The following is a 26,469-nucleotide window of genomic DNA, read 5'->3' on the forward strand; positions in this document are numbered from 1 at the left end:
GAAAAAAAAATTTGGACAAAATCACTGCCTTTTTTTAAAACCAAAGGCAACGATTTTTAGTCATTGTGTCAGAGGGAAATCACTTCGTCAGGAGCGATTTTTCCCTTTTGGTTTTAAAAAAATTTGATGTGTCATTTTGGAATTTTTGACAATTTTTTTTGCCCTTTTGGCTCCTGACTCGTGAAAAAATTGTGTACAAAATTTGTAACTTGTGGCAGTAGAAAGATGTGCATGCAACGATAATACAACTTAAAAACAACTTCACAAGTCGGATCGTTGATGTTGCACGTATGCAGATTTTACCTCGAAAGATTATTATTTCCGATAAATTCTCAAATAAAAAAAATGCTATCGAAGTAAGATTATACTGCAAGAAAAATATAATAACCAAATAGCTGAATGATACAAAGTAAATAAGGCCACAAATATTACTACACAAAAAAATAAAAATAGGAGAGTACACAATAGTAAAAGAGAAATTGAGGAAAGGAGAAGAGGCTACATGTAATCATAATCAACCAAAATACCCTCCGAAGAAACCCTTTAACACCACACCAGAGAAACCACAGGCTGAAAATGAAACTCAAATACTAAAATCAAACAGAATAAATTTCGATAATTCTTCTTAAACGGGACAAAATCCAAAATGAGAAGTGGATAAATATCAAAATATAACAATGATTTTCAACCTTGATAAATATATTGAGCTTTTAGCTAATCCAAAAGAGGAGTGATCAAAGGTTTGTTAAAGAACAAAGCTTCAAGATTTCCGCACACGAGTTCATATATAGCTCTTATAGAATCCTCAGTAAAAGTAGCAATATGTCGTGTGAGCACAACGTTATCCAATGAAATGAGCTCTTTAGGAACATTAGGTTCATTTTCGAAAACATCCAACCCAACACCTGCAATCTCTCCTTGCTCTAAACATTGTACCAACTCCATCTCATTGATTATGGCTCCTCGTGCAATATTAATCACTACTCCTCTCTTTCCCAGTGCCAGTAGAATCTCCTTATTGATCAAGTGGTGGGTTTGGTCTGTCAATGCACAACAAATGACTAGGACATCACATTTGGTTGCTAGTTCATAAATGTCAGGATAGAAAGGGTAAGAAACAAGTTTTTTGTTCCTCGATTGGTATGATATAGTGCAGCCAAATGCTTCAAGCCTTTGTGCAACTTTTAGACCTATGCTTCCTAGCCCAACAATTCCAACTTTCCTGCTTCCCACCTGCCATCGTCAAGAATACGCATTTCGTAATGCAAAATCCACAAAAAAAATTGTTACCAACACGCTTGACACAGAAAATTACATTGTACATAAATGTCAATTTTTGATTTAATAAGGTTGTGTGTTGTAGTCCTAGTAGCCAACTAAGGGTTGACATGAACCCAAGGACAATTGATGGTTGAGCTTGCAATCCTACATCATAGTGTTGGGTTGGAAAGTGATTAGGGCGTCATGCAGAAGCTTACAATTACAAATCATGATATCGATAAATCAGATAACAAAAACTTATACTAAAAATCAAAATATTATTATATGAAATTTGACCAACTGGACTACATATTAAAAACTAATAAAAACATTAAAATTGTAGAGATAAAATCTCTTTGTTAGTTGTAGTTTTGATGACTTGACAAACTCCGGGATCTTGTAAAGGGACCTGACCCCGATTTGATCCCTGGCACAAATATACACACAATTGTCAAGCTGGAAAAAGTACAATTGGTTGGTGCATAGTCTCCAACTGTGGCAGAAGTGGCAGAAACCTCAGCCAATGGCATTGCCTCGAAGGTTGTGACTATTCTTCATAAAGATTATGTCCAAAAGTCATAACTCTAGTTTTTGCAACTTGAAAACTCTCAAGAACTCTTGCAAAGGCTAACAAATGTGAAGAATCATCCTAAAAAATAACAGGGACCTGATAGAGCTGCAAGCTTGGTTGTCTTAGGATTATTTCTTCTGCACGTACATTATAAATCTGTTCCTAGATCTATAAAGGATTCAGATATTGTTGTTTGTTGAAAAGTCCAAATTGATTAGAAGTAACCGATTTGGTGGGAAACATTGCATTGCTGCTTAGTCAAATTCTAAGTCATCTAGTGTTGGGTGGTTTAGTGGGCAATCAGTGTGTTGCTTAGTTGAAATCATAAGTTGTCTAGTGGTGATAGCTTAGTGGGCAGTGTGGCATCTGCTTAAGCTCTTCAAGTAATAGAGTTATTACTTGATTGTGAGATTAATAACTTCTTCTCACTTTGGTTGTAACTGTTGTTCGCTTTTGCTTAAGGAAGATTAGTGAAAACAGTTGAAAATCATGTGTGACAGGTCGTGGTTTTACTCCCTTGAGCAAGGAGGTTTTCACGTAAACTGTTTGTGTTGTGTTTATGCTATTATTCATCTGAGATATCATTCTTGTTGAGTCAAGGGACCTGGTCTGTTGACTGATTGTGGACGATTCTATTCTATCAATTGGTATCAGAGAGGGTTCTCTCTAGCTGGTTAACACCAAGAGAGAGGTTCCTGCATAAGAATGGCTGCTTTGTTGAACCTAGAAGAAGGACAATCGTCTACACCACCACCCCACTTTATTGGCCAGTTTTATAGTTGGTGGAAAACAAGGATGCATGACTACCTAATGGCTGAAGACAGCGAGCTATGGGACAAGGTGTTAGACGGACCCTTCATTCCAACCACTGAAGTCAAGGATGGTGAAATAACAAAAGTTGTTCCAAAGACTCGACAACAGTATAACGAGGAAAACAGAAAAAAGATCGAAAAAAGCTATAAAGCTAAAAAGCTGCTAGTATGTGGTATTTGTGCTGAAGAGTGCAATCGCATCACTGCGTGTGAGTCCGCAAAGGAAATTTGGGACTGTCTAAGGACTGCTCATGAGGGAACAGAGCAGGTGAAGGAATCAAAGGGGACATGTTGACCACTCAATATGAACACTTCACCATGAAGGAAGGAGAGGCCAATCATGAAATGCATACTAAACTTTCTTCCATAACCAATGAGCTATGAAGTCTGGGTGAGCCCATCAGCACTAGTAAGCAAGTTAGGAAGGTTCTTCGAATTCTTCCTAAGTCCTGGGCAAGCAAAGTAGATGCTATTACTAAAGCCAAGGATTTGAAGGGTTGACAATAGATGCTCTCATTGGAAACCTCAAGACCCATGAAATGAACAAAAATCAAGACATCTCAAAGAAGGAAGCCAAGAAAGATAAGTCCTTAGTTCTCAAAATCACACCAGGTGAAACTTCAAGTGAAGAGGATGACATGGCCTATCTGACCAAGAGATTTCAGAAAATTGTGAGAAAGTATGGAGGGTTTAGAAAAGAAGGGAATCCTCGTAGGACTGCATCTGCTAGTGACCTTTGTCACAAGTGTGGAATGACAGATCATTTTATAAGAGATTGCCCAATGCTTAAAGCTGAAAACAAAGAGTATCAAAAACTTAGAGGTGAAAAAGATAAGAGGATGGACCTGGTACCTGAGAAGAATGCAAGAAAAGTTGCAGCTGATTATGTTGTGAAGAAAGCTCTTGCTGCTTGGGGAGAGTCCTCAAGTGAGTAAGGAGAGTCAGAATGCCCTGATGATGCATCAATGCTGACGGTTCAAGATGATGCTAACGTGTTTGATGGGTTGTTTGCCCTCTGGCAAAATCAGATGACGAGGACGATGAAAATAAGGCAACTCTCCTCGATATTAAACAAAACTTGAACTCTTATTTTGTTATAAGGTTGAGAAATCTAGCAAATGTTTTGATTGAGTCTGTCATAGAGTTAACCACTGAAAAAGACTCGATGAACATTAACCTAGATCTTTTTGGTGAAGAAAAGACAGTAACAGCCGTTCACATATCACTCATCGAGGAACATTTGACAGTTCTAGAAGCTGAAAATCTAGAACTCAAAAATCAATTAAGCATAATGATTGAGAAATCTAGGAAAAGAAAAGGGAAGGCCACTAGTTTGCAACCAGAGCTAGAAGCAAATTTGAATACTGCTGAGACCAGACTTGCTCTAGCCTTGGAAATAAACGATCAGATGGAGAGGGACCTGGTCCGTCTTAAAGAAGAACTTCAAACTTTTCTAAAATGGACCAGTTCCACCAAACTGCTTTCTAACATCACAAGTCAAAACAACTACAACAGAAAGGGATTGGGTAGTTTGAACATTAATCTTCCTTACAATCCTCATAGTAAATATGTATTTGTTTCTGACAATTTACTGTGTCTTCACTGTGGTCGCAATGGCCATCTGAAACGGGATTGCCCTGGCTGGAAGGCCTTACAAGAAAAAATTTCAGTTTATTCTAGACGAAAAAAGGTTCAAAAAGGGGGACCTGCTCCCATGTCTAAGTCCTGGAACAAGAAGAAAACCAATCTGCCTCATTGGGCAAGAAATATTCTTATTACTCCCCTATCACCCTTTTGGGAACTCATAATAAAGTGGGTTCCCAAGTCTAACAAATAATCTCTATTGCAGGTGGGTGAAGGAAGCAGAAGTCAGTGCTGGTTCATGGACAGTGGATGCTCAAAGCACATGACTGGAAATACCAAAAACTTCATTTCACTCAAAGCACTTCAAGGAGGAGGTGTCTCTTTTGGCGATGGAAAAAGAGGGTATATCCTTGGAGTTGGCAGGATTGGAAAATCTCTTAAAAGCTCTATTGAAAATGTGAATTATGTGAGTGGGTTAAAGTACAGTGTTCTTAGTGTTTCTCAGATATGTGATAAGGGAAACGAAGTCAAGTTCACATCAGAAAATTGCATCGTCACCATTTTGTCTACCAAGAAGGTGATCTTAATGGCAAGAAGGCAGAAAAACATGTATGTGGCAGCACGGGAAACAGTTCATGGAAACGATCAGACACGTCTAAGTGCTCAAAGTGCAAATGCCGACTTGTGGCATAGGAGGCTAAGTCATCTGAGCTCGTCTTTATTGAACAAGCTGGTTTCTAGGGACCTGATCCATGGCTTGCCTAAATTGAAGTTCAGCTATAACACAGTGTGTGATGCATGTGTCAAAGGGAAGTAGACCAGATCCTCATTCAAACCAAAGAAGCAAGTAAGCTCTTCAAGAGTTCTTGAACTGATACATATAGATCTGTGTGGGCCTGTGAAAATCCAAAGTCGAAATGGAAAGAAGTATATTTTGGTGATAGTGGATGACTACTAAAGATTCACGTGGACTATGTTTCTCAAGTCAGAGTCAGAGACAACTGACGTGCTGATGATTTTCTTCAAAATGATCCAAACCAAGCTAAATTGCTTGATTGCAGGGATCAGGTCTGACCATGGAACGGAATTCGAAAATGTTAAGCTTGATGTTTTATGTGCAGAAAATGGTATCAATCATAACTTCTCATCACCCAGAACTCCTCAACAAAATGTTGTGGTGGAAAGAAAGAACAGAACTCTGGTTGATATCGCCAGAACCATGCTTATCGAGTCAAATCTGCCTCAAAACTTCTGGGCTGGAGCAATCAACACTGTGTGTTATGTGACTAATAGGTGCTTGATTAGGTCTCTTCTGAACAAAATACCATATGATTTGTTGAACAACAAGAAGCCCAAGCTCAGTTATCTAAGGACATTTGGTTGCAAATGTTTTGTGTTGAACAATGGCAAGGATGATCTGGGAAAGTTTGATCCCAGAAGTGATGAAGGTGTGTTTGTGGGGTACTCATCCTCAAGCAAAGCCTACAGGGTTTTCAACAAAAGAACATGGTGTATTGAGGAAAGTGTTCATGTGGTCTTCGATGAAAGTGGTGATTTGAAGAGCTTGGAGATGAAGGACGATGATGATCTTAACGAGCTATTCAAAATTCAGAATAATGAAGCTATCTTGCCTGAAGCTGAAGGAAAACAAGATTCCAATAGCACTAATCCTGGTCCATCTGAGAAGATAAATGAAGATGTCCAGCCTACTGAGGGACCTGGTCAGTCTCATGCTGCAAGTCAAGAAGAAACTCATTCTCCTGAGAATGATGACTCTGAAGAAGAAGAAGAAGAAGAACAGACGAATCAGCCCCAACCTTTGGTATCTAAACCTGGATGGAAGCACAGTTCATCTCACCCCCTTGAGAATCTCATCTCCCTATTAAACTCTGGTATGCAAACCAGGTCCAAATCGAGAAATATGGTTGCATTCTCAGCGTTCATCTCTTCTATTGAGCCTAAGAATGTGAAAGAAGCCCTGAAAGATGCTGACTGGGTCAATTCAATGCAAGAGAAGCTACATCAGTTTGAGCAGAGTAATGTGTCGTACCTGGTCTCCACACCTGCTGACAAAACTATCATAGGGACCAGGTGGATTTTCATAAACAAGTTTGATGAAGGGGGTGTCATAACACGAAACAAATCTAGACTGGTTGTTCAAGGGTGTAATCAAGAGGAAGGGATCGACTATGATGAAACATTTACCCATGTTGCTCGGATGGAGGCCATCAAAATTCTTATAGCTTTTGCAGCTTTCATGGGATTCAAGCTCTTCCAAATGGACGTTAAAAGTGCCTTTTTGAATGGAGACCTGAAAGAGGAGGTGTATGTGAAACAGCCACCTGGATTTGAGAATGTTGACTTACCAAATCATATGTTTAAGCTGAACAAGGCCTTATGTGGATTGAAACAAGCCCCTAGAGCTTGGTATGAAAGGTTGTCCAAATTCCTACTGAAGAATGGTTTTAAAAGGGGGAAGATAAACAACACCATGTTTCTTATGAAGAGGGAACAAAATCTGCTAATCATCCAAGTGTATGTGGATGATATCATTTTTGGAGCCACCTCTGAACATTTGTGTGATGAATTTGCTACTCTAATGGGGAATGAATTCGAGATGAGCATGATGGGAGAGCTAAAAATTTCTTGGGTTTGCAGATCAAGCAAACACCAAGTGGTACTTCAATTTGCCAAGAGAAGTACACAAAGGAGCTGCTGAAGAAGTTTCACATGGTGGACTCTAAACCTATTGATACCCTCATGGGTACAAACTCAAAAATGGGAGCAGATAAGACTGATCCATTAGTGAATCAAACCATGTATAGAGGGATTATTGGATCACTGTTGTATCTAACAGCTAGCAGACCTGACATTGTCTTCAGTGTAAGAATGTGTGCACGATTCCAAGCATGTCCCAGGGAATCAACAAGGTGCTTCTTCCTCGAACAGAAAAGCGAACTATCGCTTCTGCATCTGATCTGTTCATCATGGAGTCACTTTGCAAGTTTGATCCAATAGATCTTCCAGCCCTTATGCTAGAGCACATAGACAAGACTGTGGTTGAACGCAAGGGTAAACATAGCATAGGGTATGTCTACTTTTTGACCAAGGTGTTTCATCATCTGAACATACCAATGGAAGCAGGTAAAATTGGAACTGCTATACAATCATTTACCCTTAGTACGCTGGTGGAATGTGAGTGTATAGAAGGAAAGGGAAATCCACTGAGAAAGGTATCTCAGTTGATAATGGAACAAGATCAGCTGAAACATGAGTTGGAAGAGATGACTATGTGTGTGAGCAACAGAGATGCTGAAATTGCTATTTTAAAAGTTGCGTTGCTCAAGGTACAAACATAGGGACCTGGTACTGCAGAAGTTATAGAGTCGAGGAAACAGAATGAGGTGCTCCTGGCCAAAATTGTTGCTCTTCAAGAGAAAGCGATCAAAGATAATGATGAAATAAATACCAGACTCACTCGTATCATCAAGTCCTTTTCCCATCAGCCTCCTTTCTCATAGTCCTTTCATTTGTATTTATTTTTGTGTGGACAGTGTCCAAGGTGGTTCTCAAACTCAGTTTAATTTAAATGTATTGAATGTTGACTTTTGTGCTATGATATTGATTCCTGTTTTGTTGTGACTAATTTCTATCTCTTTCTGCTTTTCTTTTTTTAGACTCATGATGTTGTTGCCTTGGGCTGTGATCTTTCTTAACAAACTTACTTGTTATGTTAGTTTACTGTACTTTTTTTTATGATGCCAAAAGGGGGAATCATTGGTGCTTGTGCTTAGGTTGGTAGAAGGGTCTTGTTGACAGGGGGAAGAAATGAAGAAATTGTAGGCACTGTGTGTATAGTTGTCATCATCAAAAAAGAGAAAAATGTTAGTTGTAGTTTTGATGACTTGACAAACTCCGGGACCTTGTAAAGGGCTCTGATCCCGGGCGCAAATATACACACAACTGCCAGGTTGGAAAAAGTACAATTGGTTGGTGCACAGTCTTCAACTGTGGCAGAAACCTCAGCCAATGGCATTGCATCGAAGGTTGTGACTATTCTTCATAAAGATTATGTCCAAAAGTCATAACTCTAGTTTTTGCAACTTGAAAACTCTCAAGAACTCTTGCAAAGGCTAATAAAAGTGAAGAATCATCATCAAGAACAACAGGGACCTGATAGGGCTGCAAGCTTAGTTGTCTTAGGATTATTTCTTCTGCACGTACATTGTAAATCTGTTCCTAAATCTATAAAGGATTCAGATATTGGTGTTTGATGAAAAGTCCAAATCAATTAGAAGTAACTGATTTTATGGGAAACATTGCATTGCTGCTTAGTCAATTTCTAAGTCATCTAGTATTGGGTGGTTTAGTGGGCAATCGGTGTGTTGCTTAGTTGAAATCTTAAGTTGTCTAGTGGTGATAACTTAGTGGGCAATGTGGCATCTGTTTAGGCTCTTCAAGTAATAGAGTTATTACTTGGTTGTGAGATTAGTAACTTCTTCTCACTTTGGTTGTAACTATTGTTCGTTTTTGCTTAAGGAAAATTAGTGAAAATAGTTGAAAATTTTGTGTGACAGATCGTGATTTTACTCCCTTGAGCAAGAAAGCTTCCACGTAAGCTACTTGTGTTGTGTTTTTGTTATTATTCTTTCTGAGACATCATTCTTGTTGAGTCAAGGGACCTGGTCCGTTGACTGGTAGTGAATGAATCTATTCTATCAATCTCTATAAACAAAAGTGTGTAAACGACTACATTGTAAATGTTATTATGTTTAATTTTGAAAATAGAGATCTTAAATCTCCAAACTTTTCCTCAACTGTGACACTATTAGGATGAGGAAAGGTCTAACCAACCACCCCTAAATTCTGAGGCTGAGATATCATGAGTAAATTGAACTCTAAACATTAAAAGAGGACAAGTATTCACAAATCATAATCTGATTTCTAATGAAAAACAAGTAAAATCAGATCCGAAAAACCATGGCATTCGTACCTTTGAGCCGAGTGGGAATTGGCCCTGAAGAGGCCAAAGTCCATTCTTAACAAACCGATCTGCAGCAGAAATCCTTCTAACAACATCAATCAACAATCCAACAGCAAAATCAGCAACATCTTCAGAGAAAAGAGTTGAGGCGCTAGCAATGGAGATTCCGCGGCGGCGACACTCAACCAGATCAATATGGTCAAGCCCAGTGCTGGTGGTGACGATAAGTCGGAGTGACGGTAAGAGGCGGAACACGGAGGAAGAAATCTGGCTGCCGATATATTTAGGAGAGCAAAGCATTGCTTTTACAGATTGAGCATGTTTACAAATATAATTCTCCAATGAAAGTGAAGATTCCCATGATTTCAACATTCTAAATTTTTTCGATAACTCTTCATCGTAGAATTTAAAAATCGTTGGCCGCCCCACCACTATTACCTCCGGCAACTCACTTTTAGCTTCTGTCATTGATTAGAGTAAGAGGATAAGCCTTTGGAATGTTTGGCGAAAATTAGAGTGAGATAGTGTATATAAAAATAAGATAAAAAAGGTTCAAAAAATACTCTTCTATGCAAAAGGAATAAAAGGTCCTCCGTTTGTAGTTTGATCAAAAAAATGTCTCTATTGTTATTTAATAGGTCAAAATATTCATTTTTTAAATAATATTGTTATATTCTTTTTAACATATTTTTTTGGTAATGATATTTTTTAAAATTAGCAAATGTTTATCTTACTTCAATTCATAAAATAAAAAATGAATATATTTCTTCTTTTATTATAATTATTTTTTATCGTTATATAAATATAAATTAATGATGGTTATATTGTGATCTTATATATTTGTCGAAAGGGTACATGAAGTTATTCTATTTTAATTGATAAAATGAGATTAAGAAGAAAAAAAAAATTCTTACATTTTTATTTGTTAAAGTGCTTTAAAAGAAAGAAAACAAGAACATGGTTCTTCAATTATATTTTAATTAGGAAGAAGATGTGTTTAAAAAGAAAAATAATAATATATCTATTCGAAAAATGACATTTTTGACTCATTTAGTAACTATAGGGGAATTTTTGGACCAAAGTTTTTACGGCTAAGGCATTTTTGAGCCAAACTATAAACGGGAGACATTTTTGTTCCTTTCACATAGTTTAAGAGTATTACAAATACATTATTTAAATAAAAATTACTGAATCCATACCCGAACTTTTAGCTTCCCTACCTAAATATTATGTTTAGAACCAAGTGATTAACACTTGAAATTATCGTTACAAAATTCAAAACTCATAAACTTAAAATTCTAGTTTCGCCAATGTAAATATTTGCTATCTTTTTCTAATGAAGTACAATAACTCAATAAGTTATCGAGATATTATTACATATTTCTTTTGTCTCAATTTGTATAACTGATTTTTTTAGTCCTTCTAAAAAAATGATATATTAAATATTTATTAATAATTTAATTAAAATAATAATTTTAACCTTAATGAAATGATTTATAGCCAAACAAATATCGATGACCTATTTTAAACTATAAATTTTAAATTTTACTTTTTAAAAAAAATAAAATAATCATGTCACTTGACTACTAAATAATAAGTGATTAATATATATACTCTCATCGTTTTATTTTATTTGATTTTGTATCAATAATAGATATTTCTTTTTTACTTGTCTAGTTTAACAAATCAAGAGAGTTTAATTAATTTTTTCTCTATTGGTCTTAATATTCAATGACTATATAAAATAGTACTAGTCAAATTTATAATTTCAAAATATAATTAACAAAATTAGTTTAGTAAAATACATCATTAATTAAAAAAATTGTTAAAAAATGTGTTAGACCTACATGGATGAGTAACATGAAAGGAGGAGTATTTGATTGCCACTAAATTAGTTGAGAAAAGATCCAAACCAGTCCGCTATTAGATATATATACACACAATTTAATTAAATAAATCGCAACAATAAAATAGAGACAAATTCAAAATTTAAAGAAATTATCATCGTTAACGCTTAATTATAATTTATAGGCTTATAGCCAACAATCAACATAAAAACTGCGTATAAATTTAATGGGGACTCTTACTTACTAACATTATTCAAGACTGATTCAAAATTTAATTTTTTCTCTATTAAAAGAAAAAGTAGAGATTGAGGTTGAACGATGAGTATACACTTTACAAATTGTGAATTATTAGTGGTCCATACATAAAAAAGAAATAGGATTAGTTTGAAAATAATGCAGTATTTGGAGTTTTTTTTCTCAAATTAATTACTACTCCTATATGATTTAGTATAAATTTCACCAAAATCTCACCGTTAAACACTCATAAATTCAAACACCAATAATGAAAAAGGATTCATTGGAATCATTAGCTGTTGTTGAAATTTCTCAGGCAAAAGTCAACTCTTTTCCTTTTCATCCTCAAAATAAAATCATTTTTATTCTTTGATGAATATAGATATTACTCCTATTAAAATTTTACCACTACAAAATATTTTATTATAAAGAATACACCATTTTTTATTTTAGAAAAAAATATTTTATATCTGAAGCTGCATTTAGTGGCATTGGGTGAACAAATAGTGAGCTTTGAGATAACAAATGACTGACACACGAATATTATTATTATTATTATGATTATTCAATTATTTATTACATCACAGAAATAATAATAATAATAATAATAATAATAATAATAATATAAATATAATAAATCATTAAAAAGGGGAGACAGTGGCATGCTTGTGCCAGAAGATGTTTACAATGAAAGGTGGTGCACACAGCCACTTTACCCTTTTTTTTTAAAGAAAACTATAATTAAATTTAATTAATTTTAGCTTTTCATTTTCTTCTTATTAATATATACGTTATTGTCATCAAAATATTATGACATAAGAATATTTATACTTTTATAGTAACTGAAATATTATGACATAAGAATATTAAAAGCAGTGACATAACCATTTACAATATTGAATTGATTTTTGAAATATTATTTCGTCCAAAAATTATTCTTGGTCGAACTTTTTTTTACATATATAAGAAATTATACTAAATATTCCGATCCAATTTTAAATTGTTTGTTTTGACCATTGAGCTGTAGATTAAAATCAATCAATTGATACTTGTTCCAAAGACCTTGGCACAATTTACTCACAAATTCACATGGTAAGAATCTCCACGTTATGATTTTTGGAAACTGCATTATATGTTCCTATGATTTATTTATTTTCTCTGTCAAACACACACATATATATATATATATATAATAATTGTACGACTGTCAATAAGGAATTAAAGTCTCATGAAAAAAATTTAATAGGAACACACAATTCAACGAAAAACAATTAATTTATTTTTTTTAAAAGCAAAATAAAAATAATTTTTGTAATGATGAAGATAAAATGACAAATTTGATTCATTATCTTTATGGCTAGGTTTAAAATGATAGCCTTAAATACATTGGTCTTCTAAATTTATAAAAATGAGCACTTATGTTTTGCTTCAATATTTTAAAAAATGTGGATATTTTATGTTATGGGAGAGAACAAAAAATCAGAAACACCGTAAAGTCTTATCAATTCTTTAAAAGTACAATCCAAAAATTGCACCAAACATCAAAAATAGATAATTCCTTCTTACAAAATTTGCATCTTGCTCAGCGAAAATTATAGAAATTGTAAAAACTACGACTATAAATATAAGTTTATGTGTTAAATCTTTCCTTATAATATGTATTGTTAAATCTGGCGATCAGATAAGGTTAAATTATTTCATTTAGATCAAACATATGATAACTGTGACAAATTTAAAGAATCAAAATTGATCAATCATATATTTAAAAAACCATTTTGAACATATCCCAAACTTAGGGTCTGTTTTTTCTCTCTTTCTTTTTAAAAAAAAAATCATTTTCTTGATGTTTATGTCTTTCTTTTTTTTAAAAGCTGATTTATTTTTGAACTTTTGTAGGGGGTTGCGTAGCTAGCCTTCCAAAGCCAGTAAACATGCACCAAATCATGGAATAATTGATCTTTTTAAAATAAAAAATAAAAAACCGAATTAGCTTCTGCGCATTTTGATTATTTCTATAGCATATATTATACTTGTTACTTTCTATCACCAACAATACTAAATAACTCTATCTATCGAAACTAAAACAAATAGAAACAAATCACCTAATATTTTTTTCCTTTTATCGAAATTTGGACCCATAATCGATCAATTCAAGTTGAAAGAATAGACATGTACCAATAATTCCAAAAAATAAAAAGGAAGGTTAATTATAAAAAGTGACAATGGCTACACCTAATAAACACTAAACATTATCTAGTATAGTATTCATAAAAACCAATTAATATAGCTTCAAGTTTTAACATAACCGTATATCAATCCAATTTCTTTAACAAATAAAAAGTGAAAATGTCCGGAAAAAATTAAACAAAAGATACTAGAAAAGAGAAATCAATGGTAACGAAAGATACTAAAATCGTTACTATCATTAGTTTTACATCGATAAAGTTTAATTCTTGATTCCATCGTCCATCTTATCTAATGTTAGTTAAATGTCAAAAAAAAAATTATCGCTCTTTGCAATATATGATAAGGTTTAAATTTAATCCAAATAATTAGAATTTGTAATTATGAATAGACAAGATTGAGAGGAAAGTAGCTGGTCTAAATTGGCAACGTTAGCTTTTTTGTTCATTTTCACTCACGTTCTTTTGTTCTCCACCATCTGAATATTAATTTTAATAATAATGAAATAAAATGAATATACTAGATAGTATCCCAATAAGTATAATACATAATAAGAATAATAATATTTAAAATATTGCTTGTAAGTTGGAAGCAATTGGTTGGTTGATTTTGGAAGTAAAAGCAGCCATAAATTAAATTCCAAGTGGAGTGATTTAATAGTTATCTTAAATATAGTACTTGTATAATTGGCAAAGTATGATTAATACAATTAAAGCTAATTAACAATAGAGCTTTGAATAAAAACCACCGGTAAGTTCCCAGGCCAGGCTGCGCGTGTAACCAAATTCTTGGACTAGTTTTTTATTTCTCATTCTCAGGCTCAAAACTCGAGAATTCTGATTAAGAGTGTATTTGGTATGGAGGGAAATATTTTCTTATTTTCTCATATTTGATTGGATAAAAGTTTTGAAAAATATTTTATATAGAGAAACATGTTCTTTAAAAATAAGGAATATGACTTTTTTTAATAGAAATAAGAAAAACAAATTTTATAAGTGATATTCTATGTTTATTATATTCTCCGCACCTATCCAATGCCTCCCACCCCTTCCTACTCTTATGTTTATTGTATTCTCCGCACCTAAAAAATAAGTAGAAATCAACTTGAATCTAAGAAAATGTTTTTAAAAAAAACAATTTCCATGAAAAATATTCTCCTTTGTGTGAAGGAATCTCAAGACTAGTTTTCACTTTGCTCATGCTCTTTTGAAGAGGAGGGCTACACCTTTTAATGATTTTATAGCATGAATTTGAATAATCAAGATGTTAAAAGAGTGTTGAAAATCATATAGAATACAAAAAATGAAGAACTAATAAAACACTATAAATTGAAGAAAAAAAATAACTTATCTATTCTAATATTTATGATATGAGTATCTAACATTTACTATAAATCAAAATAATTTACAATTTTATTTAACTATTTAATAGATAAGTAAAAAGTTGAGACAACAAGCAAAGTCATTTGACTTAAAAAATTTAACAATGCTACACATATTGGGACAAAGGAATAATATATATATATATATATATATATATATATATATATATATATATATATATATTAGAAAGTAAAAATAAGGTTTTTCTTCGGTAATAAAGATTGTGGTGGAGTGATAAATATTTCTTCTTCCTTAACCAACTCAAGTTTGAGTCCCCATAGGTATGATTCACCTTTGTGCTTTACCTCATAATATGGGATTTTCCGACACAAATTCAAATTTAATCGAACTTATGAATATTGAACCCCCAAATGGTTCACACACGCGCTATGTCATACGTGGCTCAAATCCAAATAAACAGCTTCAAAGCAGCCATTTTTACTATTTTTCCTTTTCTAGTACTGTCTTTCACTAATACGTTTCTGTGTCTTGATATCACCCAACCAAGTCCAACGATAGCTGATTAACCCATAAAGAACAACAATGCCTTAACAATATGCAAAATAAATAGAATACAAACCATAGAATTCAAGGAGATAGTTCTTTACATCAAAAACACCTAGATGCTAGATGAAGATCAAAAGCGCCTAAATACACTTAAGAGGTGAAAGCCAAAACCAGAAGGGACATATAACAAATTTACAGCACGACGGACATTCCTATAATTATTGGTTGTTTTTCTTGAACAAAAGGCCAAATCAGCTAGGTATATAGGGTTCAAAGAGTTTCACACACGGGTTCGGGTCATACTGTATTATTTCAGCAGCTCGTTCGAATTCTTCCCTCAATACTCTTATGCTGAACTTGTCTACCACCCGACCAAGATCATGAGAAACCTCAAATGGATCCTCTATGCATATCAGATGCCTGTCATTCCCAATCCTCCTAGTCCAGTCTTTGGCTCGCTTGCTGTACATAATCAAACATGGAGAAAATTCGCTCAGAGAAATGGTAAAAAACATATAATCAACAAGAACATCAGTAGTAGTTACAATGCCTTACCTCACTGTACTTCCTGAACGAACGGAAATAACATCATTTGCATAATCATGATAATATGCCCAGTAGCTGAAGAATGCCCACACCAACCGAGCAAGACTTTCACCATTGTGAGATCCAAAACCATAAAGCTTTTCCACTTTATCAAAGTAAGCACATTCAATGTTGCCAACAGTAACAGAGTAGGTTGCTTCCATACCCTGATAAGAGGACAGGGAAAAAGAATGTGAAGAAAGGATAACTATCTTCATACAAAGTAGAACGTAGAAATGCCCTTTCAACTATATATTTCCTGAATACCACCTCAACCCAAAAAGGAAAAAATTGTTTCCTCATGACTACAGCAGCAGAAAAGTATTTTCGTATACATCAAAGGCCAGGTGACACTGTCCAAATCAGTTCGCAAGGCCGAGGAATAGCACATGTAAGGGGTAAATATTCCAAAACAGTGTTGTGCCACATTAAGAAATTGATTTCCTTTTTTCGATGAGGAATTGATTAACTGATGTTAGTAATGAACTATACTTGATTATTAGATGGGGAAAAAAAGGAGAACAGCAAGTTTCATGCTAAAGCATATTGGGGAACCTCTTTCTTTTCGTTCAACCCATGTGCACAAATCACTTATATTTGTTCTTAATCATACTTTCTATCCGATCCTTTATAATGAAGTACAGAATGAGACCAAATTGCAAGATTTACATCATTTATGTGAGATTAAATTAAACTAGTACAGAATGCTGATACAGGTTCAGATGGTATCACATGCATGTCTGCATTTAATGAGCATCCACGCTGAACAATCATACACTGAAGATTGAAGAGAAGGGAAAATAGAAAATGCAGTTTCACAATCCAACAGGCAACTAGTTCATTAGCATATCAAAATCTCTACATGGAAACTATCCCTCCACTCTAACAAACTAACAAAGGAGAAAAAAACAAAGGGCAGAAGGTGGCAAGCACCTAAGGTGAAACAATTCTCCATAAAAAAATGATATGATTGAATCGTTATTTAATTAAAAAAAAAAAATAGACCGTCTTTCACACTCTACATAGCTCTAGCTCTAAGACGAAGATGTGATTATTAATCCGAAGATGCAGAGGCAAACCTAGGATTTGAAGATAGGGGGTACCACTAAGAGTGACTCAAGGGTAAGGTTAAGGGTGGGACCAGATGAGGTGGCAAAAACGAGTGGTTAATAAAGACAATTTTTAAAAAGGTTAATTTTTAAGAAAAATCTGATTTTAAAGGCCAAAAAATACTAACTTTCGCGAGATTCGAACCCACATTGTGGCACTTTAAAGTGGAGACTTCGACCAGTGCTCCCAGACAGCTTTTGATTATAAGGGTGCACAATTAAATATACTATCGTGTATATATATACTCCCTCTGTCCCAATTTATATGACTTACTTTCCTTTTTGGTCAGTCCCAAAAAGAATGACACATTTCTATATTAAGTAACAATTTAACTATAAAATGTTTATTTTACCCTTAATGAAATGATTTACAGCCACACAAATTTCTATCATTCATTTTGGACCACAAGTTTTAAAAGTCTTCCTTTCTTTCTTAAACTTCGTGCCGAGTCAAAATACCTCACATAAATTGGGACGGAGGGAGTATATATATATATATATATATATATATATATGCGAAAATTTTTAGAAGTTGCCAGGTACATGTGGGTCTGCCTCTGCGAAGATGTGTCGTCAACAGCCACACCAAAGTCTAAATATGAAATTAAATGCAACTGTAATTCAGGATTTTTCCCAAACTATCATCTGGTTAAGAAGAAAAATATTATTAAAGATCCCAAAGAAGATAAATTTCAAGCTTACTCTCCACATAGAGCAAGAGACACTGAACAACTGAAACCCCCAACAGAGAAAAAAAAAGGACTAAGACTATAGGTATGATGAACTTTTTAATTTTTGTTCTTCCACAATCTAAAATCACCATGTTGAAACCAACAGTTTGGTTCCTTACAGAAAACGATACATGCTTAACTGAAGAGGCACGTGATGAAAAAAAGTACATGTGACTAGAACAGACTGACCAAACCAATTCGAACTCAATCAAACAACTAAGAATTCACAGTCATTGACTAGAGGAATAAATTACAAGTGATGAAAAAAGCCGTCCACACTCAACCAACCAGCAGACATTTTGCACACTCCCCTTGCAGTGATGATTTACCAATCAAACGGTTCAGGTAGTGTGACACCTTACAAGTTTCACATACAACAATGCATACATCATAACATCAGAGCTAAAGAAAACACACCTGTAGACATGGAAGGATGGCAGGTCTTCGCTGCTGTAGAAAGTGAATGCACATTAACACATACCTGGAAGCAGAAAATAAAAGTCAGCCTACCGAATAAGAGAAGGAGAAGCAAAAAAGAAATAGCATGAAAATGTATGCTTATGCATAGCTAGATAATGTCACCTGGTAAGGCGTGAATTGAATAGGAAAAAGAGAAGGGAAAAGGAAATAGCGAAATGTAGGCTTACGCATAGCTAGATAATGTCCCCTGGTAAGTTTCGTTCACCCCTCTAGACTTAGCCCAGTGTTTAACAATAAATGCCAACTGTCTTAATCGTACATCTATTTGTGCATAATCTCGAAGCAGCTTCGTGTTAACAACAGCCAAAACATTATTCACACATATATCGCAAGATATCCCAGTTTCTGGATCCATAAGCTTGACTATCGGCACCCTGGCACGTGTAAGCGCCTGCAAGGAAACTTGAGTTAGAGACCATACTAGAACAGAATCAAATCCGAAGGAAGCACCATAGGAAAAACAATTTGCCACATAACTTAAGGACCTTATAAAAAATCAGAAGCATATAAGATTCTCCACTCTGGATCGAACATGACAAGTAGACTTAATCCAGCTCACTAAGGGGAGGGCCAGGGACCGCCAAGTGGGGAGCTACTGTTGCTCCAGAGTGTCCAATTGGACACCCTTCGCCGGAAAATTACATTATGTATAGGCCAAATCTTACTTTATATTGATATATTAAGCATTTTGGACACCCTCAACAACAAGAACGAGTCGTAGTTCAGTGGCAAAAGTGTGCCCAATACGTACACAATACCCAAGTTCGAATCACCGCATCTACATTCTGTTTATTTTGTTTAATGTGGTCTGCTTTAAAGCGGTTAATTAACTAAAAAAAGAAATACTTTGTTGTATATAGAGTGGTAGCTTAGTGGAAATAATGTGCAAAAGTGTGTTTGCCACTGAGGTTCAATTCCCCATGGCCACATTTTTTTTCTATGTTGGCTTTACTTTGGACACCCTTCACGAATTTTCTGCCTACGCCACTGGGGACCGCCCGTGCGTTAACTTGAATTACATTGGGGCCCAAAATACAGGTCGGATCTGATATTAAATATTTAATCTTTTAAATTGACCTCCACATATTATTGATTTTGATCCTGTTAGGTAAATTTGAAATTTGCTCACAATTAGGCGGAAAATGTGAAATCCATGTTTTCGTAAATTGACATTCATAATATTAATGAAAGTAAATGTTGTGAAGTCAAAAGTGCCTTTCATGGGATATTAAAGGGTAATAAAATTTAGTTTTAGACTCGTCAAAAAGAAAAACAGACAAAGCATTAGTTAGTTAATAGAATCAAGAAAGTATTAATTCAAGCAAAGATCTAAACAACTCAATAAATGAATTGTTTATTAATTTTCGACCTATAAGTTCAATCACTCTCAAATCATAAAGTAGTTGCAATCAGCTATAAGACTCCTCCATATGATTTCTGCTCTGTTCGTGTATTTTATCTTTTAAGCTAAAATAGTCATTCTATCAAACTAGAAGTTTTCATCTATAAGTTATTCGACAATTTGTGGTATTCCTTTAATAGATATGTGTGAGTATACATATGTATCAATTATTTCCTTTATTGTCTCCAAGATCTATCGGAAACAACCTCTCTACCTCACAAAGGTAGAGGTAAGGTCTGCGTACATCCTTGATCCTACCCTCCCTAAACCCCACTAGTGGGATTATAGTGGGTATGTCATTGTTGTTGTTGTATTGTTTCCAAGGTCTATAGGGCTTAGGGAATTTTTTTTAAATAGTCGTGCCAATTCCTTTTATTTTCTACAGGAAATATGCAAGGACATAAATTACTTATTAGATTAAAAACGGCCTTGGACCAGACCCCTCCTGGCCAGTCCTGGATTGGTCCCCGCTCTCCTTTGGCTGAGACCGACCCTAGTGCGCTCCAAGACCCTCTTAGAGGCCAGCTTGGCCAGTGTCAGACACGTCATCATGTATACTCTGGATATATATGGTACATATATGAATATTATTGTATTAAAAGATGAGTAGCTAAATTTTTCAAAATACCTGCACATTCTGGAGATTGCCTGACTGCAACATGTCAGCCAACTTCAACAATACCTCTGATTTGTCAATATTTGCATCCTCAATTGCAAGGCAAATATCAATATCGCTTTTCGAGAATCCAAAAGAATTGGCACATGATCCATAAACATAGAGCCGAGCATCAGGCCATTCCTTGCTAACAATTCCATCCAGCAGTGCTAATAACTGATTCTGCTTTGTCCTTTCTTCCTCCGGAGGAATTAAGGACTCAAATGTTGCTAGGAAAGCACCATTCATCCTATTAACGTCACTCCGACATGCAATCTGTCTTTTCAACATCCTCATCCTCTGGCCAAGTATATATGCTCCTCTCTTGTCTGATCGGTAGTCCTGATGAAAGTAGCACAAAAGTGAGTCAGTAACAGTATGTTTGGTTTCAAGAAGGATAGGAGAAAAGTCGGGAGAAAGGATAGAGAGATTAAGGGGGCGTTTCGTAGAGTGTATTAGCAAAAATAATGCATACATTAGTTTTATGTATTAGTAGTATCTTGTTTGGTAAACTTTTCTGTGCTATGTATAACGAATGTTTGCATTAATTATACACTCTATTGTGTATTGAGGAGTGTTTTACTAATACCATGGATTTCTAGATATTAATAATGCAAAGAGATTTAATGCATGCATTAACATGGTTAAAGACCCAATTACCCCTCAAAACTCCTTTTACATCTTTTTCACCATAATTGTGGGGGATATTTTTGTAAACAAATATTTTAATACAATGCATGTTATTTTTAATACACCAAACCAAACAATGCATAAGAAATAATCTATGTATAACTAACGCAAACATAACTAATCAAGCATTGTTAATGCAAGCATTACTATTACTAATACACTCTATTTAGTATTATTTTTATACGACTCCTAACTGATTTATTTGGAACCTCGTGAGATATTAGTGATTTACTTGTAACCATTCTAAAAAACAAAGAGATATAGTGATTAACTTCCAATTGTTTGGGGCAGTTGGAAGAAAGTAAAATCATTATACTTCTTTCTTTGCATCCAAGTTAAGTTTATTGAAAGATCTTGGCATGACGGGAAACTTTCCACAGCTCCTTTTTTGCCTTAATTAACAAACAAGGGAAATGAGTCAAATGACACATACTCCTCACTTTTACTTTTATTAACAAACAAGGGAAATGAGTCAACACTTGCTTGCCTATATTAATAAATAGGCCTATGTAACATGTTTCAAACCTATGTTGCTTGGACTCTTCTAAAATATCAACGGTGTGTGTCGGATCCTTCAAAAGTAATGCATTTTTTAAGAATCCGACACGGGCGCAACATCATTTTTGGAGAGTCCGAGTAACATAGTTTTTAACTACTTCTCTTTTCGATATTAAGGTGCCTGATATAATAGACAATGCTTATTTAATTGTGGAATTCGACAATGGTTGCTGTGGCTTCTGTATGTTTGTTGAGGGAAGAAAAAATGAGCACGCAAGGTAATGATTTATCACCATGACGAGAAAACCAGAGTTTTTACTTGATCCTGATGATTATCCCATTCCGAAGGTCCTTCAAAAATGATTAGCCAAGTTCTAGACAAGGCATAAATATTTGGAATTGAAGCATAGATGAGTAACTGATATTCATTTGACCAAACTTTTCCAGAGACGTGACGATTCACAAGTTCTCTAATTAACCCTCATTAAAAATCAAAATAAGCTAATTACTATATATTAGTTTAATAATTGGGGTATTTAATGAAAAGGGTATGCCCTTCAGCTTTTTAACTTTTGAGGTTCCCACTTTTAATATAGCATAGATATTGATAGATGAGACAACCTTGTTAACACCTTACTTGTTTGCCTTCATTAACAAACAAGGGAAATGAGTCAAATGACACATACTCCTCAATTTTACCTCCGCTCCTCTTCACCCCAACCATACATTGCTCAACTTTTTGGAACATTGCACCAGAGACACCAATAAAACACAATATGCTAGAGAATTAGAACACGATTACAAAGTTCTTAGAGAATGTACCAAGACACATCCAGACAGTCCAATCTACCAGAGAAGGGTATGTACTAGGACCACAAACTTTTCATCCACTCGAGCTTTTGTCTTTCAATCAAGTAGGTCTTCCTCTCAGAACAGAGTAATGATTACAAACAAGGAAAGTATACTTTGACAGTTGGACTTTTTAAAAAAAAATTAAAAAAATTATGATGTTTAATCCGCTTGGAAAAGAAGTAGAGGGTGAAAACGCAAACATCCTTTTTATATAATTGATCAATTTCTAGCTATCCACTGGACAAGGATGGAATTTGTTCCTAAGGAGGAACCTTCATGACTGGGAGATGGACAAAGTGGCAGATTTCAAGATTCAGTAGCTTCATTCAGCAACCTCACTGAAAAGGACTTGCTGATTTGGAAGAATGACACCAAAGGTCAATTCTCAGTAAATTCTATTTATAAGGAACTCAACAAGAATGCAGGACAGGAGACAGATTGGCCATGGAAAATGATCTGGAAACCAAAGGCACCCTACAAAATAAACTGCTTCATGTGGTTGTTGACAAAAGAAACAGTTTTGACTCATGAAATTTAAACAAAAGAGGCTATCAGTTGGCCTCCAGATGTACTTTATGTGGAGAGCATGTAGAAACAATTAACCATCTTTTTTTGCACTGTACATGGACAGAACAGTTATGGAGAATGTTCATTTGTCAAAAGGGGATAAGATGGGTGAAACCAGGGAGCATTAAAGGAGTTCTAAGCAGCTGGAATAGAGATGGCAATGCTTCAGATAAGGAGAAGAGATGGAAACTTGCCCCAGCATGCATTTGGTGGACAATTTGGAAAGAGAGAACAATAGGAATTATGAGAATGTAAAGAACAGCTTACAGAAGATCAAAATGAATTGCTTAGCTCTTCTTTATTTTTGGTGTAAAGAAGATATATTAGCTAGGACAGAAGACATCTTTGATGTGCTAGATTGTTTATAGGCAGCAGTTTAGATTAAGACTGCCTTTCCCTGTAAGTTGTAACACTTTTGAAGGGGAGCTACACTTTTGTTGTGGTATACATGTGGATTTATAGACTAAAGTTACCAGTTTCAAAAAAAAAATTGTCCTCATTAAAGCATGTATTCTTATACACTGAAAATACCCCTCAATGTTACCCGCAAAGTAAAAAAATTCACAATTCAAACAAATGTGCTTCATTTCAAATTTAAGCTCCATGCAACTGGTGTACGAATCATCCTCAAACTCTAATTTAAGTCAAGTTAGTTTGACACACTGATCCATGTCACAAGGAAAATGTCATCCAAAATCAATCTGAATTTCTAAGTCAAATCTGATTCACTCTCAAAGTACTTTGATCCAAAGTAGTGAAACCAGAAAATAAAGAGGTTGTTTTAGTAGCATTTAACATACACCTTCAAATGCAATGCGTTAGAAATTCAGCTAGTCGGTGCATACAGTTGCTCACAGTCAAGGGTTTATCTGTCTCACAAATATATGCTGTCAAAGCCAGATAACATGTTGATTAGTATCTCTAGGACCCCTAAAAAATGAGGATTAGTTAATACAATTCCGAGAAATTGCATTGGAAAATAAGATTTATTATGATTACAAGAATTGATATCACCAAATAGTTGAGACATTGTAGCATAAATGAGAAAAGGTTAAACAAACAAGTTCCTTTTACAAAGTACAAACACTGAAAAAGTAACCTTAAATCTTAATTTGGGCAATGGAACTTTTTAACATACACAAGAGCACAAAGACACGCATTAAAGCTAACTAATATTATACATTCATCACACCAAATCAAGCCCATATAATCTGGAACATATGTGGGCAGTGAATACCTTATCACGAGAGGCATGATGTTTCTTTTTATCACTTCTTTCTTCTGGTTCATCCTCAAGTCCAAGAGAACTGATAACATGTTCTCCCAATTCATCCAGATCGCTTTGGCCTTGAGCAGAACTCCTACCTAGAACATTCCTCATCCCAGAGACAGTTTCTTCCCCACTCTCAGCATCCTCACCATGTAATTCCAACGTGGAATCCTCAACATCAGAAGCCAAAACAGAGTGAAGTTTACTTCCTTCTGGTGGGACAGGTGAATCCAGCTGACGAAAAACCCTTTGATCATCTGAACCGATAGCATAATTCTTACCATTCCTGGTAAGATGTTTACTTTCCCTTTCATACTTATGATTCAAGCCAATACCCCTATGGTTCAACTCAACAAAATTGTTCTTCTCATTATCGACATTATGCTCAAAATCCCTGCTCCTTGGCTTGCTTGAAAAACCTGGTGGTGGCACAGCCCCTCTTACAGTCCCACTATGAAACTGTCTTCCCTGCCCCAAACCACTACTCTCACTCTCACCTCCACCTCCACCTCTATTCTGTTGCTCAAGACCCCTTAAATTGCCCAACTGTTTCCGACCTGAACCAATGACATTCTCAAGCTTACCCTCCACACCATTCAACATCCTAACATTCGCTAAACTTGATTCTTGGTTTTTCTGTTCAAAGTTACCAACTTTACAAGCTAAATCATCACTGAAGCGGTCATTCAGCATACTCACATTACCTTGAATATCTCTACGTAAAGATCCAAAAATCAGATTATGATCAAACTCATTATTTGAATTACTCGCCTTAGAATTGGCACCGAAAATCCCCAAATTGCCCATGTTTTCTCCGACTGATCCAAATCCAAGTGGACTCGCATGCTGAAATTGACTGAACCCAGTTGGGGCAGGCGGAGATGAGAAATTGGGGTTAATGGTATGGCTAGAATTAGGGTTTTGGAGAAACCCTCGAATGAAGAAATTATGAGGTACAAACAGAGGAGGAGAGTGAGAATAGGGCAAAACAGAAGGGTTTGTAGGAGTATGGAACAATGGCGGGTAGGGCATACTAGGACCTACTGCTGCAACTGCTGGATCATGCGGCAGAGTCTGCAACTCCGGCCGCAGCGGCGGCGGCAGCGGTTGCGGCCGAGAGTGAAGTTGATGTGGATGATTCTGAAGCAATTGAAGAAGGAATTCCCCACCGTTGGATGGCGTTGACTGTGAGGATAGCGGCGGCGATGCGGCGTCGCCTCCACCGCCGGTCATGGTTAGATACTAATGTTTGCCGGAGAATCCAAACACAGCAGAAACTTAGCAGAGAAGTCTAATTACAGTTTTTTTCTCGATCTAAGAAATACTACAAATCTTTACCTATTCCGTCTGTTCATTGGATTTCTCGAAAAAACAAAATAAAAAGATGGTTAACTTTTTAATTATTGATATAAACTTATATAAATATCTGCAAACTAAAAAGAGTCTTCTATAACATAAGTAAAGTAAGTATAAAATACCAGGATGTTTACCGAAACCTAAATGATGTGGGAAAATTAAAATAACATATGGAAAAAAAATTCTATTAAAAAGAATATTTATTTTCTTTCCGTATCAAAGTTAGAAAAATAGTTATCATTATTTATTTTCTAAGAATACTAAAAATACAAAACATAGGGTATGTTTTACCAAAAAAAAAAAAAAAAGTTAATTGATCATGTAATTAACTCAAAATAAATTTCTTATTAGTACAAAATAAGTTACATTTTTGTCATGGAAAATTTAATTTTTTTAATTAAATAAATAATAATTAATTTATCATTGGTTAACCTTTTCTTTGTATGCAAGTGATCATGTTTTTTAAAAAAGATATCATATACACTTTTCGTCAGATATTCTAGTTTCAAAGTGAATTCTATGAGACTATGACTATAAAAACTTAAAGAAGAAGAAAAGAAAGAAACAAAAATAGACTCTTGAACGAAATGAGAAATAATTTTATGTGTTAACAACTGAATATTACAATAATGATTCATGAGTTTTTTTTTCTTAAGTTTCTCCTTTGGTGTCGAGTATCCACTTTAAGATTTGACTAATTAGTATTTATATCAAAAAAATTATTTTTGCTTTTTATTAAAGATGACTTCATACAATCTCAAAATTAAAAAATATTTATTACTTTACGACAATCTTTGATAGTATCCGAATTATAACCCTAAATACCGAGAGTTATATATGATTATTGTATCTTTAGAGCATTTACATAACCAATCAAATTCACACATTGCGATGTTTGAAATTTTTGGG

The 26,469-nt window shown here is 34.7% G+C and overlaps 2 protein-coding genes across 2 annotated transcripts; both read right to left on the reverse strand.

Moving 5' to 3' along the window:
* Positions 1–578: 578 nt before the first annotated feature.
* On the reverse strand, positions 579–9,688 carry LOC125815973 (glyoxylate/hydroxypyruvate reductase HPR3). Its single transcript, XM_049495550.1, has 2 exons — positions 9,221–9,688; positions 579–1,233 (listed from the first exon to the last, which is right to left on the reverse strand). Exons 1-2 carry the CDS (start codon positions 9,677–9,679, stop codon positions 715–717), a joined length of 978 nt encoding a protein of 325 aa, XP_049351507.1. The 5' UTR covers positions 9,680–9,688; the 3' UTR covers positions 579–714.
* A 5,718-nt stretch (positions 9,689–15,406) lies between these two features.
* Positions 15,407–25,571, reverse strand: LOC125815962 (UTP:RNA uridylyltransferase 1). The gene is made up of 6 exons (XM_049495541.1): positions 24,172–25,571; positions 20,301–20,669; positions 18,438–18,661; positions 18,208–18,271; positions 15,921–16,117; positions 15,407–15,827 (listed from the first exon to the last, which is right to left on the reverse strand). The coding sequence occupies exons 1-6, from the start codon at positions 25,435–25,437 to the stop codon at positions 15,617–15,619; spliced, it is 2,331 nt and encodes a 776-aa protein (XP_049351498.1). The 5' UTR covers positions 25,438–25,571; the 3' UTR covers positions 15,407–15,616.
* Between the last annotated feature and the right edge of the window lie 898 nt (positions 25,572–26,469).

The sequence above is a fragment of the Solanum verrucosum genome, unplaced genomic scaffold (genome assembly GCF_900185275.1).
Source record: "Solanum verrucosum unplaced genomic scaffold, falcon-dt-bn FXZP01000261.1, whole genome shotgun sequence".
NCBI lineage: Eukaryota > Viridiplantae > Streptophyta > Magnoliopsida > Solanales > Solanaceae > Solanum > Solanum verrucosum.

Coding starts and splice junctions, on each gene's coding strand:
- LOC125815973 (XM_049495550.1), bottom strand. CDS start 9,679: ATGACAGAAGCTAAAAGTGAGTTGCCGGAGGTAATAGTGGTGGGGCGG. Junction 1,234..9,220: donor AATTCCCACTCGGCTCAAAG/GTACGAATGCCA, acceptor TGACGATGGCAG/GTGGGAAGCAGGAAAGTTGG.
- LOC125815962 (XM_049495541.1), bottom strand. CDS start 25,437: ATGACCGGCGGTGGAGGCGACGCCGCATCGCCGCCGCTATCCTCACAG. Junction 18,662..20,300: donor GCAATCTCCAGAATGTGCAG/GTATTTTGAAAA, acceptor GTTTCCTTGCAG/GCGCTTACACGTGCCAGGGT. Junction 16,118..18,207: donor CCATCCTTCCATGTCTACAG/GTGTGTTTTCTT, acceptor TCCTCTTATCAG/GGTATGGAAGCAACCTACTC.